A 13,784-nucleotide genomic window follows, 5' to 3' on the forward strand; every position below is an offset into this window, starting at 1 on the left:
ATCAAGGTTTTTGCTATTTAGACACACAAGAGTATGTACTTCCACATAAGAGGAAAAGAAAAAGGGGTAAAATGTACACTAAAAGGAGTATTTTTAAAAATCTAACAGAAAAATATATATGGTTTCAATTTATCTATATAGCTGGGCAGGAAGCTATGAGTGCTGAACCAAGTCTTGAATACACTAAAACCAGAGATTTCTAATAAAAAATATTAGTGCAGTGACTGAGAAGAATCTCATTTCCATTGAGAAATCAAAACCATGCTTGTTATCAGTTTTTCAAATATTTAGATTTTACTCCATATACAACATTAGAAATTCTAATAGAATTTGAATGGAATATTAGAAATAATTGCATCAATGTTTTCATTGTGAGCTCATGCTCACTTTCAGAAAAATCCATCGTTTTTGCTCTCCTTCCTTCATTGCAGGGAGAGCCTGGTGCACCAGGACGTGTTGGAATGCCAGGTCCTCCTGGAAGAGCTGTGCCTGGACCAAAGGTAACATCCACACTCCAGTTCCTAGTGCTTGTAAACACAGGGTAAAATAAAGAAGGAGGCCATGCTATTATTCATTTAAGTAATTTCAGCCTTAATATGTCAACTAAAATGTCTTCTTTCCTATTAACAGATTTATGGATTGTATTCAGTCTAGTTACCACCATGCCCTGGTATTAACAGCTTGAGCTGTGGCCTGCCTATATCCATTTCTTTGTTTTAGATAACCTTGGATATCAAAACACTTTTCTTTCTTCTGCTTTTGGTGTTTAATGCTTGCAATAGCAATAAATAAAATTAGCTATTACATTTGATATACATAAATTTGCAAGAAAGAAATAAAAAAACCATAGTCTGTGATTGGTGTTTAGTAAAATATGTAACTAGAGTACATATTTTCTTCATTGCAGGGTGACATTGGGTTACCTGGTCTTGCTGGACCAATTGGAGAACCAGGTTTTGGGCTTCCTGGGGCAAAGGTAGCTCCTAAGCTGGTAAACTAATTTCTGATAGAATGGTAAAATAAGACAGGATTTCAGTGAAGCAATAGCAAATCACCTAGGATGGCCAAGTGTTCCATAGTTCTGAAAATGTATGTCACACAGCACTAGCAGAATAAAAGGATTTGCAGAGCCAGAAAACCATGGGTGGTCAATCTTCCAGAAGCCATGAACCAGAAGCTTTCACATGGCAGAAAGCCAGGAGAAAATGGACCAGTTTCAACCAAAGAGGAGTAAATATGAGAGAACTGTTTATGTGCTTACAACAGTCAACCACAGATAATTTTTCTCAGATGGAAAAGCATTAGGAAAATAATTCCTAATTTTGACACAGGGTAATCCACAGACTCCAAAAGATCTCAGCACATGGGCCAAACTGGCAATGGAGGAAGACATGCCTTAACAGGGGAAGAAAAACATGAACAAATAGCTAATCTCCAAGGACTTCTCTCCAGCACTTCTCTAGTATTGCCTCAAGTGTTACATAGATACTTTTGTAAGCCACTCTTCATTCCACGGCTGATTTTGTCTGAACATCAAGAAACTTGAGACATAGAAACGTCTACTTCTCAAATTAAACTAGATCCAGCCCCCTCCTTTTTTTTTTTTTTTTTTTTTACTCTGTGAATTCGACAGGACTTTTGAGTATAGCCCTTCTCTCTTGTTCTTTGACTGAATTGAACACAGTATCAGAAGCATGAGAAACATGTAACAATCTCAGTTAATGGTTTTCAGTATCTCTACATTTCTTTTCATCAGGAAGAGATGATGATGATAGAATCATGTACTTCTCTGGTATAGTTCAGTTAATTCAGAGAACTGTTGTCCTATTTCTGGGAATCCAACAGGAATCAAACAACTGGAAGCAGGTCCTTTGCTCCGAGTTGCAAGTCTCTCTTCCTCAGCCTTGAGCCTCCACAGCTCTTTCAGTTACATGACAGTGCATGTTTCTGTGACTTAACTTCTTGCTGTCTTTGTCAGTAATAGTGGTTTTGGTGTTGCTTCACTCAGACACACATCTGCACTAAGCTGTACAACAGTGTTTTAAAATTGTTTTTGCAGGGGCCTTTGCTTGCCACTGTTACGCATCCCCGTATTTTTGGTAGCTGCAGGGACAAATACAACCTTGATCATCCATCCAGCTGAAACTTGAAGCAACTCACTGCACTGTCCACTATGGCTTGAGAGGGTTAGGGTACTTTTAGTTGCCATGGTAAATCTGTTTCTGAGATAATCCAGATATTTGGATCCATGAAAGTAGCTTAATTTTACATCTCCAATAGGAAGTTCCTGTTATATTCAATAGCTTTAAGAAGGTTCCACAGCATACACAATTCTGGAACAACAAAACCAGACAGGAACCTTGTGATATAAAATAACATTTTTAAATTGGCCACAAAAAACACTGTTGTCCCCTGCCCTTTGTCTCATCAGACAAACATACAGCATGTGCAGAAGCTATAGAGTTTTCCCAATGCTCTGTACCAGTTTATCTATTTCACTTCTAAGAATTACTTAAAGTAGCTACTGTGTAATTCAGTTCCCATGCTAGACTTTTGGCTGTCAGTTTGGCCTCATTCACCCAAAGCTGAAATAATAGTAATAATGATAAAAATATGGAGGATGCAACTGAAGTAATTCCTTCTTATATATAGGCCACAAATGACAACAGACAAAGCTCTTGAAAATTATTCAAATTTAGTAACTTAGAAGTGAAAGGCCCTGTAAATCTATTAAATATCCCAGTTTTAGTCCAGGATTAATAACTGACAATAATAATTCAGAGAGCAAAATACATTAGCAGATAGACAGATAAAGTCAACTTACAGTATGTTTGCCACTTTGATGGAAAATTTCCTGCTAGTGTTTGTATTGACATTGACCTAACCTGTTTTTTCTGCCTTCATCAGGGTGACCGAGGTTTTCCAGGACTTCCCGGGCCCTTTGGGCCAAAAGGAGATGGTTATCCCGGTCCACCTGTAAGTTTCTAGACAATTTTTTTAATGGCAATTTGGAATAAATAGGTGCTACACCGAAGTGATTTGCCTCCATGGCTGACATGCTTAGAAAGATTTGCTGGTCTAAAAGCCTAAAAAGGCTCCTCAACACTGGAAATGTATTTCAGTACAGAATAAAAAAAGAAATCTCCCTCTGAAATAGTCTAATGTCCTCTACTCCTCCTGATTACAGAATGTAACATATTCCAAGTGGATGTTTCAATCAGTTCCTTCAATATCCTGGTGTAGGATACTGTAGTCTGCCAAACCATACAAAATTTATTACCAAACAGTAGAATATAGTCCAGCTAAGAAGCTGTGTCCATGTATAGAGGTGTGAATGCAGGGCTGCTATCTTCCAGAACCACTAAAAAAGCAACTACTGTCAGAGCAGTAAGAGCCAAATGTCCTCAGTTCTGTTCATCACTTTGTTAAAGGTCTGGCAAAGAATTGGTTGATCTACTTTACAGCCCTCTACAGAGGTCTTCAGGAGTAGACCAAATCCCTGCAAAAAGGATTCAAAATGAAAAGCCTCCTTCCTCTCCCTTCCTCACACATGTATGCAGCACTGCCCTCTCCTCTCTAGTCTGCCCCACCACGTGCTCCACCAGCCCTGGCAGTTCCATGCCTGTGCAGGGAGGCAGGCCCAGGAAGATCACTGGCTAGAGTCAGGGGTTTGGTGATAAACTAGCATTTTTCTGTGCTAAAGACAACACTAAGAGTGTATGCAGTTTCCACATTAATGAATAAAAGTTAATGAATGTCAAAATTCAAATGGGAATATAACAGTTCCTGATATTTTTGTGCAATCTGATGCAGAACTGCTTCTGCACCTGCCTCTCTGGATCAGATTCCTCTGTCTTCAAACACATGCAAGCCTCTTGCATGACATGCAATGCACATGCAAATGCCACTGGCATCACTTCTGGCTTATTAGAGTAGAATTTAACTAATTGTACACCACAGTGATCCCACTAAGAGACAATATATTCAAGTTACTACCATATTAATGTTAACAAAAGCATGTAGTCAATATAGCCATAAATTAAATTAATATTCTGGCTGTGCATATAATTTCAGGGCTTGCCAGGTCTTCCTGGGATTCCTGGTGAACAAGGCCCAGATGGAGTTGGACTACCAGGACCTAAGGTAGAGAGACCTTACATTCTACCAAGTAAATGCTCTACTTCATGCAGACGTAATTCCTACCCATAGGTCACAGTCCAAATAGGATTAACTACAGCTATTTAAATATACTTAATGTCTCTTAAAAGGACAAACATCTTTTTTCCACTCACCTTAAACCCCGGGCTGTCCAAAGGCACTGATAGGAAAAAAGCTAGAACAGTGCCAATGTGACATAGGGTCTGATTCAACTGACAGGTAGCAAGGAAAAACATTTTTTTGTTGTTGTTTGGGAAGCTAGAGTTCATTTTATGATATGGGAATTGTAATTCCTGTGTAACTATTGCATAATTGACTGTACATGTCTTTGAATGTGTTTAGACCACTAGCCACTGTTTATCCCAAATAACTTTCTTGTCCTTCCTGAAGCATTCATTGGTTAGCATTGTTTAGACTTGCACTGTGCTGTTCAATAATTGTAATCTTTTTGTCCCATTTGAATTCTAGAGATAATTTAAACTTTATTATTCACTACTTATTTTCTAAAGTATTAACTTTCAGGGTGATCCTGGTAGTAGAGGACCAACTGGTCTCCCAGGTCCCCCAGGAGAAGGCCTGCCAGGACCAAAAGTAAGCCATTTAAACAATTATGTCTCCCATTGTCTATTTTCTAATAAAAAAAAGGGGGGGGGAAAGTATAGTATAAAAATGTGTGATCATACACATCTACATGTTTTCTGTATTCGTTCTTCACTAGAAACAACTAATCTGACAAATACTGTAAATAAGGAAAACAGTTTTTATTTTGTAGAAAATAAAAAATGTTTCTGGTAACAAGCCATAAACCATAAGTGTTTGGCCTACTGCATATGATACATTATAAAGTTATAATCTTACAGTGAAGATGAGTGACAAAACATCTAGCTCCTGCAAACCTTAGCTGCAAGTGAGTAGCAGTTCAGACCTAGCACTGCACAGAATTCATGGCCTGGCAAGTACTTACTATGTCTTGCCTAGACTACTGATACAGCTGCAGGCATACTGTTGAGTATGAATTAATTCCTCTTTTTTACTGTATAAAGTAAATAATCTAATTACAAATATGATGACCAATCCCTGCAAAAAGGATTATTTGTGTGATTATAATATACAACATGACAAAGGCCTGGAAATAACTGTAACTATAAAAAGCAATTTTCACTGTGAAACCTCCAAAACTGGAAACCCTTAAGCTCCTACAGCTCAGCTTTATAAGTCTATAAATACAAAATAACTGTTTTAGAATGTAAATGAACTCAACAAGGTCAAATTCAAAGCTTTGCAAAATAATAATGTATTACCTGCACAATGAAGCTTATTGGTGCCAGAGATTCAGTTCATGTTGGCATGGACACTGGATCCAGAGCTAAGCAGAGGTGAAGCACTTCGTCACCCAGTGCTTGTCCCAAGGACTGGCATGTGCATAGGATCCTTACAAATGAGGAAACTGAGAACTTCATACAGGGATACTGGAATAGCAGTATAGGCAAAAAATTAATATTGTACTATGTGGGATTTGCTTGCTTCCTAGGAATAATTCACGAAACAGAAATATTTCTTCTAGAGCTCTGTAAATACTAGCTTATAAATTAGCAACAAGTGTTTCTTCCCAATGTGATGTTAGCATGTATGTCTATAGGTCTTACTGTGGAAGCTTAATGGTGATAAAAGATAACAGTAATCCTCTCTTAAATCTTAACTCAGTTCTCATTGTCCCACTAATACAATCCATCCTTCAATGCAATGTATATCTCTAACAGCAGGGTGATTCGTGTTCAAGGAGCATTAAGCCCTGAGTGATTCATTCTAAGGATAAACTGGATTCTAATAATCTGATAAAGGATAAAAGGGGTCTTTGTCAGCTACAGCGACCTTATCCTCACTGCTTCTAAAAAGACATCACTTTGGTAGCAGTTGCACAGGAGATTACATGGTGATGTAACAATTTTTTGTGTGTTTTTTTAATGAATATTGTATTTAACGTATGCAGGGTTTCTCTCTAGGGAACCATGGGACGCCCAGGGCCACCTGGCTCTCCAGGACCTCCTGGTGAAGGTATTCAAGGAATTAAGGTAAAAAGACTCAGTGTCTTCAATATTTAACCTGTGGTCAGTGGTGAATCTGCCCATCACAGTGTGAAGGAGAATTCACACTGTTTCTTGTATGAGGAGAACCTCAGGCTAGAAAATGAGAAGGATAACACAAACACCTACAAAGTATGTTCTGTCCCTACTGCTGTGAACAAGCCCAAGGGTGTGTGTATTGAGGGAGAAATGAGCAGGGGTGTTTTTTACCAGTGAAAGATAGCCTTACAAAATTAAAAATACCATTCCATCTTTCCCAACTCTTATGCTCATGGAGATTTTCTGAAGTAGTTACATGAAATACCACCTATGGTAGAGAGTCTCCCTCCTGAATTGATATGTAATACTAATTTTTCCCTGTAATATACACTTTTAGCCAAAGCACAGATCAGATGAGACAGACTCAAAAGACGTAAATAAGAAAGGGAGAATGACAAGGAATAAAATGGGATGGAAAAAAGGAACAGGAGAATTAGAACACATAATGATCATACGTGTTTTCAGTATTATGTATCTTTAGAGTAGACATGCTGATGAAGTATTTAAGAAATATAAGCTAGCTACTACATTGTCTCAAGTGCCTCAAGACACTTGTTAAAATACAGTTTGAAACATTTTCTCTTTGATAATTTAAAATTAATGCATGATGAATGATTTCAAAGGGTTAATATCACTACCTGGATTATCATTAGGGGGAACAAGGAATTCAAGGAATGCCAGGACCACGAGGGCCTCCTGGAGAAGGGCTTTTGGGACAGAAGGTATGATATCTAAATCAGAGATAATGCCCTAGACCAAAGACAACATACTGAAGATGCCCTTTACAGTCACGTCTCATAGAAGGCATGTGAATTTTGTGAAAAGGGAATGGGGGTTTTGGAAAATCCCAGTCATTCACATGATCATTTTAATATTTTATAGCAGCTTCTCTTTCAGTGTTGCTTATCTTAATATAATATGAAACATATTTTCTATTGTAGTTATAATAAATATAAATACTATATTTAATATCACTGCCTTTCTTTTACCCACCTGCTATGCAAAACTTGGGGACTACATCAATATTAAGAAAAAGAGAAATGTGGATTGGAATCAGTTTTTGAATGTGATCACATCAGCTCAGAAAGGCTGTACAAAGTCCCATAGTCTACTAAAAATCAAACCAGGAGGCACTAAGTCATGTTTGCTATTCCAAACACCTTTTCTGGCCCAAAAAGTTTCTCAGGGTGATACTCTCATTATTCATTCCAACTATGCCCTTACCTTTCTTCTCAATTTTCCTACTGTTATCTTATTTTTCTCAGACACAGATAGTAATTTTCATCATGCAGTATCCCATGAAACCCCTCTGTCTGCATGTACTTTTTGAGATGGTTCATTGTTCAAACTGCTTCAGCTACTTTTTCCCGTAAAATGCTTAGCCAATACTCCAATTTATTTATTAAACTCACAAATATCAATAGCAAGTCACAAATTATCATGTCAGAAGCTGAAGGTGAATTCAACAAAGGTAGTTAGAAATGTTAAAAGTGTAATTAAAAACGGACTTACATTTTCTGTCTGCTCACCAACATAGGGAGATCGAGGAGCTTCAGGTGAAAAGGGGAAAAAAGGAGAAAAAGGCAGTGTGGGTGACCCTGGTTTATCTGGAGAACCTGTGAGTAACTCAGTTTATCATGTCTGTTTTCTTAAACTGCTTAAAAATAAAGCTGGATTGTATGTTCTTGCTGTTTAACTACATACAAATGAAATACTTAAGAAACTGAAAATACGAACACTTCTAAAAGCATAAAGAAGACATTTCCATGCTGCATACCCCACTTCCCACAGTTGTGAAAGGCACTGAAAGACAATTGCCATGTTTTAAGACAAAACGATACACTTCTATCCTATGGCTACCAAGGAACTGTAGCTCAGACTTTCCCTCAAAGCTGATGAATGGATGAAGGGAGGCAAAATGGTAACTTCTGCTGATGGACAGGTCCCCAAAAGCTGCAAAGCAAAATGTGGTGCCCTTCTGTTCTGAGATTTGCAAATGATTAAGAGGGATACATAAACACTATTGCCATTCTTGCCCTGACACTGGCCCCATTAGACTCAAATATGATAAAGCAGCATTCTCATCATTCCAGGGTGTCAGGCAGGTATGCAGCCTCTTGAGAAAGGAAACCAACACAACATGGGAGGCAGCTTTGCACAGATTGTCCCTTTCTAATGTAAACTGACAATCAGTGATCCAGTGGGAAACTTAAGGACATCCAGTTCCCACAAAAACCTCACCACCTTTGGAGTCTGTAGATACTGCATGCACAAGGTAATATCACAAGAACACTACTTTCTCTAGCCAAAGTTCTTATTGGCCAAATATTATTCTAATAATGGTACTGATGAAGTTGTATTCTGAATTACAATGTTATTAATTGCAGTAGCTTAATTAACAATCACTGTTACAGGGCAAAACTGGACCAAAGGGAGAGCAAGGCCTAACAGTAAGCAAATTCCATTATTTAAATCCCGTTATGGCAAGATATAGACAATATAAGATACAATGGCATTAAAAGTATCCTATGTTAACTATTTTGGAAGGAGCTTTCTGACTAGAAGTTGGGTCTATTTCTCTACTCCATACATTTGAAAAGGATATCCATAAAGTATGAATGGGTTTTAAGTTTTAAGGAGAACCAAATCATTACAAAATATTATTTAAAATAACAGTAGATAATTGGTTTAGATAGAGGTGTTACTGTTTTATGAAGTTAATGATTCTTATATGCCATATAAAATAGTTAATTGTAAAATGTAGGAGTTATACCAAGCTTGGAAGGTCAGGTGTAGAAGTTAAACAGTAAGATTTTTCTAAGTCACTGTTTTATATACATTATATACAAAATATTTAGTAGTGTCAATATTATACTTCATTTGAAAGAGGCAAATTATAAAATGTTTTTATATTTAATTTTTTCATATCCAGAGAGAAGATATAATTAAATTAATTAAAGAGATATGTGGTAAGTACTCAGGAAATCTTTAATTCCAGATTCCATTCTTCTCCTTTCCAAAAGGATACCAAGTCAAGTCATCATCATCTGTTTTTTTCTTTTTCCTTTGCAGGTTGTGGTATTAAATGTAAGGAAATCCCTATGGAGCTTGTATTTGTGATTGACAGCTCTGAGAGCGTGGGACCAGAAAATTTTGAGATTATCAAAGACTTCGTAGCTGCTTTAGTAGACAGAGTAACTGTAGGAAGAAATGCTACCAGGATTGGCCTTGTGTTATATAGTTTAGAAGTTCAGCTAGAATTTGGACTCAGCAAGTACACAACTCAGCAGGATGTTAAGCAAGCAATTAGAAAAATGCAATACATGGGAGAAGGCACTTACACAGGAACTGCTATCCGTAAAGCAACCCAGGAAGGATTTCTTGGTGCTCGAACAGGAGTGCGAAAAGTAGCTGTTGTGCTAACAGATGGCCAAGCAGACAAGAGAGAAGCTGTAAAACTAGATATCGTGGTTCGAGAGGCTCATGCAGCAAACATCGAGATGTACGCAATAGGAATTGTGAATACTTCAGATCCAACACAGTTTGAGTTCGTGCGTGAACTAAATCTGATTGCTTCAGATCCAGACAGAGAACACATGTATCTCATTGATGACTTTAATACCCTTCCAGGTGCGTTCATTGCAGTTTTATTCTGCATTGTATCAGATGCTTCTCAGAATGGGGTGGGATGAGGAGGAAGCGTTACCTTTGGGGATATGTTATGTTTTGAAGCTGATCAGGATTAGTTAACAGGTGAAAAGTAATAGGAAATTAGAGATATAGAACCTCTTATTTTAAGGAGTCAAGTTGTAGGGCAATGGCTTCATCATGCCAATGGGGGATGTCACCTACAGTGTAGGAAAACAGCAGCTTAAGATAGCTAAGTAAGTGCTCATGCACTGTAAATGTGCTGGACTGAAAACCAGAATCAAACCTCACTTAATTGGGTTATTCACATGAGCAAGGTAAGCAGTTATTTTACTACTACCAAGTAGTAGTTGTTACTAAGCTCAGATGAACATCTTTAGGTGAGTTTATTGTATTTTGTACCATGTAGAGGACTCACAGGCTGTTAAATTTCTGACAAATAAAAGCCATAGTGCAGAAAGCCTGGATTAATCTTAGATGCATATAAATAATCCAAAGGAGTACGGGATTACGTGTTATTTACATATATAAATAATTCAAATTTAAAAATACATTTAATTTCTTGGTATGATGAGTTTTAAACTTTTTTTTAACAGCTTTGGAGTCCAAATTGGTCAACCAGTTTTGTGAAGATGAACATGGTACCTTAATATATAACCGTAACGGAAATGGTGCAAGCATAAGTGGCTCGTCTTTCCATTCAGTATCTTCAAGTTCTCTACATTACACACTTCAGAACAACAATGTTAACAGACAATCACTTTTGGCACAGACACCTGGAGTATCTACAATAGAAGGTCCTCTGAGTCTTGGTGATCTTCCTCAACCATTAGCTCCGGTATGAAAATTCAGCAGGCTTTAATAAGCACAAGCTTTTTATATATATATCCTACTCTGTTGTCTGGTGTAGAATGTAACTTCCCCCTACTCTTCTACAGGACAGGCACTGTAATAGGTCCTTAAATTCAGTATGCTTGGGGCTGGTTGTTCCAAATAAGAGTTTTGATGTTGCATGCAGGCAATTATCTAATGGCTATAATTTATTCCTGAAACAGTTACAAGGATTCTTATTCCTGTGTTTAATAGCCATATTTGTGCCACAGTGTGAAACATAACGTTATTAAAATGCACTTATGCTGTAATAATGTCTAAGGATAGTAATTCGATTCAACTGTAATCTATATTTTTAAGTTTCTTTTTAAAAAGTTCTGTAAAGGTCAACTAAAAAAAATATATATATATCCCAGGTTTAGGATTGACAGCTCTCCTGGTAAACCAACCAGGTGAGGTTAAAATCCTGATTCTTGACACTGAAGTCACGTTAAATGGGAATGAAAAACATTAGAAAACCTCTAAGTGATGAAGGGCTTGTTCATTTTGAGACACTTCACAATATCTGAAAAGCAAAGAAAATCAAATGCTTATTTCAGACCAAAGCACCTCCTGTGACAGTAAATGAAGCCTATGAAGAGAAACAAGAGGAGGAGGAACAGTCATCATTGTTGAAAGTGGATGCTAGAGGTATTTTAATCATAATTCACTTCTTCATCTTCATTTTTGGCTCATAAAAAAATCAGTGTCTGATTCTGTTTCTTTTCACCTGCAGCTGTGGTACCATTCTTGCCATCTAAACCATTATCATCAGATAAAGCGATGACATCATCTCTTTCAACTGCAGGGCTCACACCAAGATCAGGTTATAGATCATAACTAGCTTTTAATCCTGTTCCCTCTTATCCTGATACTAAATAACCACAAGACTTTAAATAAGAGTAATTTTTGTTCCACTATCTGAAAATTTAATGAGTCCACGCTGTAGAAAAGAATCCATTTCAAGATTTTTTAACAGATCTAGCTGCAGTTCTTGTCCAGCCTGTTCACCAGTTTTTGTCTTCCCAAATTCCAAATCCTACTGCTACTCTTAAAGCAGAAGCAGGGTCATCTGTAACCTGAGACTGAGCTCATAAATGGCATAAAAAAGAGAACACAGTGCTAGCTGAAGAGCAGGTAATTCATCAGTCAAGATGGGACCTTCTATGAAGATGGGAGGCTTCATTAAAGACAGAAGATAATGATTTCAGATTTCAACAGAAAAAATAGATTTCTCCTTCAGGGGAGAAATAGGGAAAAAAAGTATTTCCTAATTTGAAGGAAAATACAGTAATTAGCTGACTGCTCAAAGGATTGATTATTTGAATATGAAATGTCCAAATGTATTCTGTTCATCATTTGGGGGATTCACACTTTTGAGTTCCAGCAATAGTGTACTATGACAGGAGCAACACAAGAGAGCAATAGAAAGGTGTTCTCATACTTCCAGGGAACACAAGTATGACTATTACTCAGGCAATAACTTCTTTTTTAAACATGTCAAGATACCAGTTGCAAAAGACAGAATATTGATGTCACAACATTAAACTTGAAAGAAAAGTATTTTCTATCTCATGGCATTATTAAAATGACTGAGACTAGATTAGTATTTCACAGTCCTCCACCACATTATCTATAGGAATCATTAGGCCAACAAGCTTTACATTCAGATTTAACTAGTATGTACATAATCACTACCACTGCCTTAGATAAGCAGCACAAGCATCTTATAAAATAAAGACTCAAGTTTTATATTGCTCACAAGACCGGCTGCTGATAATTAGATTTCAAAAGTTAGATTTCAAAATTATCAAATTCATACTGTTTGCTCTTCTTACATGTGGAGCCATAATACTATTATTTCTGGAGTTAACAGAAACATGCCAGTAAAGGAACAGTTTACTTGACCTCCTAAGATGCACTTTTAATTTGCCTTCAATGCTAATATCTTTAGAAGTGAACCTTAAAATGCTCTATAGCATTAGCAGAAAAAATAAGAGTTTAAAAGCTAGAATCTTTGCAATACAATTGACTTCTACAAACTGAATTGTTTCTATTCCTTTTTTTCTTTATTTAGAAAGTATCCTGGACCCTCGGTGCAAGTTAAGGCTGAATCAAGGGCCATGCCGTGTTTATATCATAAAATGGTACTATGATAAACAGGCCAATGCTTGTGCTCAGTTTTGGTACGGTGGCTGCGACGGGAATGCAAACCGCTTTGAGAGTGAAGAGGAATGTAGAGAGGCTTGTGTATCTTTTTCTGGAGGTAGGAGTTTATCTGTACATTATTAACAAGCAAGTTGAAGCTATTGATTGCTTGGGTTTGTTATCAAGTATTCAGCAGGGGATGTAAAACCAAACCTACTAATTCAAAGAATGCTAACATTATGAAGTCATATGCTCATGAATTAAAAAATGTCTACCAATGCAAGCTCACTTTAGTTCTTTTTGCATATATCGTATTATGTTGCCGTTATGGAACAAAATAACAATTTTTCAGCAGTATCAAGAGTACAAAGTTTCACTTTTTACTAAGGCATAGTAAGACCAGTATAGCATTTGCCATAGTAATTGCCTCTCCTTCACCTAGATCTTAAAATACTACCACTGTACAATCAATAACTACACCTCATTTTGAATTATATATATGGCTTTGGAAAGCAATCCTTGGTCATTAAAATTAAGCAAATTCTTTTCTCTGTGTTACAGAAACCTGATATCTGGCATGGATTCTGCAATGAAGACCACTTTTTTTAGCAAAAGTGTTCCCACAAATCCCATTTTAATATTTCAAGCATAAAATATTGATTTCCAAATTACATGCAGAATACTACTCAGTACAGATAAATACAGCAGATGCATCAACTTGTGGCCTATGTGCTCTCCAGGCCACAAAAGAGGGAGGTGGCTGAGCTACCCACCTTTCCAAACCACATCACAGTTACATTTAGTCTTTTTCTGTAAACTTGCCTCAGTTTCCATTAG

General features: G+C 37.0%; 1 protein-coding gene across 1 annotated transcript in view; it reads left to right on the plus strand.

Moving 5' to 3' along the window:
- Positions 1 to 13,091, plus strand: part of LOC127386336 (collagen alpha-1(XXVIII) chain-like) — a 32,113-nt gene extending 19,022 nt beyond the window's left edge. Inside the window, exons 21-35 of the mRNA XM_051623211.1 lie at positions 432 to 500; positions 908 to 976; positions 2,908 to 2,976; positions 4,075 to 4,143; positions 4,681 to 4,749; positions 6,162 to 6,230; positions 6,935 to 7,003; positions 7,819 to 7,899; positions 8,696 to 8,731; positions 9,214 to 9,250; positions 9,354 to 9,911; positions 10,526 to 10,767; positions 11,360 to 11,450; positions 11,536 to 11,625; positions 12,877 to 13,091. Coding sequence (XP_051479171.1) covers positions 432 to 500; positions 908 to 976; positions 2,908 to 2,976; positions 4,075 to 4,143; positions 4,681 to 4,749; positions 6,162 to 6,230; positions 6,935 to 7,003; positions 7,819 to 7,899; positions 8,696 to 8,731; positions 9,214 to 9,250; positions 9,354 to 9,911; positions 10,526 to 10,767; positions 11,360 to 11,450; positions 11,536 to 11,625; positions 12,877 to 13,091 — 1,833 coding nt within the window. The remainder of the gene's footprint in view (positions 1 to 431; positions 501 to 907; positions 977 to 2,907; positions 2,977 to 4,074; positions 4,144 to 4,680; positions 4,750 to 6,161; positions 6,231 to 6,934; positions 7,004 to 7,818; positions 7,900 to 8,695; positions 8,732 to 9,213; positions 9,251 to 9,353; positions 9,912 to 10,525; positions 10,768 to 11,359; positions 11,451 to 11,535; positions 11,626 to 12,876) is intronic.
- Positions 13,092 to 13,784: the final 693 nt, after the last annotated feature.

Source organism: Apus apus, chromosome 6, assembly GCF_020740795.1.
Source record: "Apus apus isolate bApuApu2 chromosome 6, bApuApu2.pri.cur, whole genome shotgun sequence".
Taxonomy (NCBI): domain Eukaryota; kingdom Metazoa; phylum Chordata; class Aves; order Apodiformes; family Apodidae; genus Apus; species Apus apus.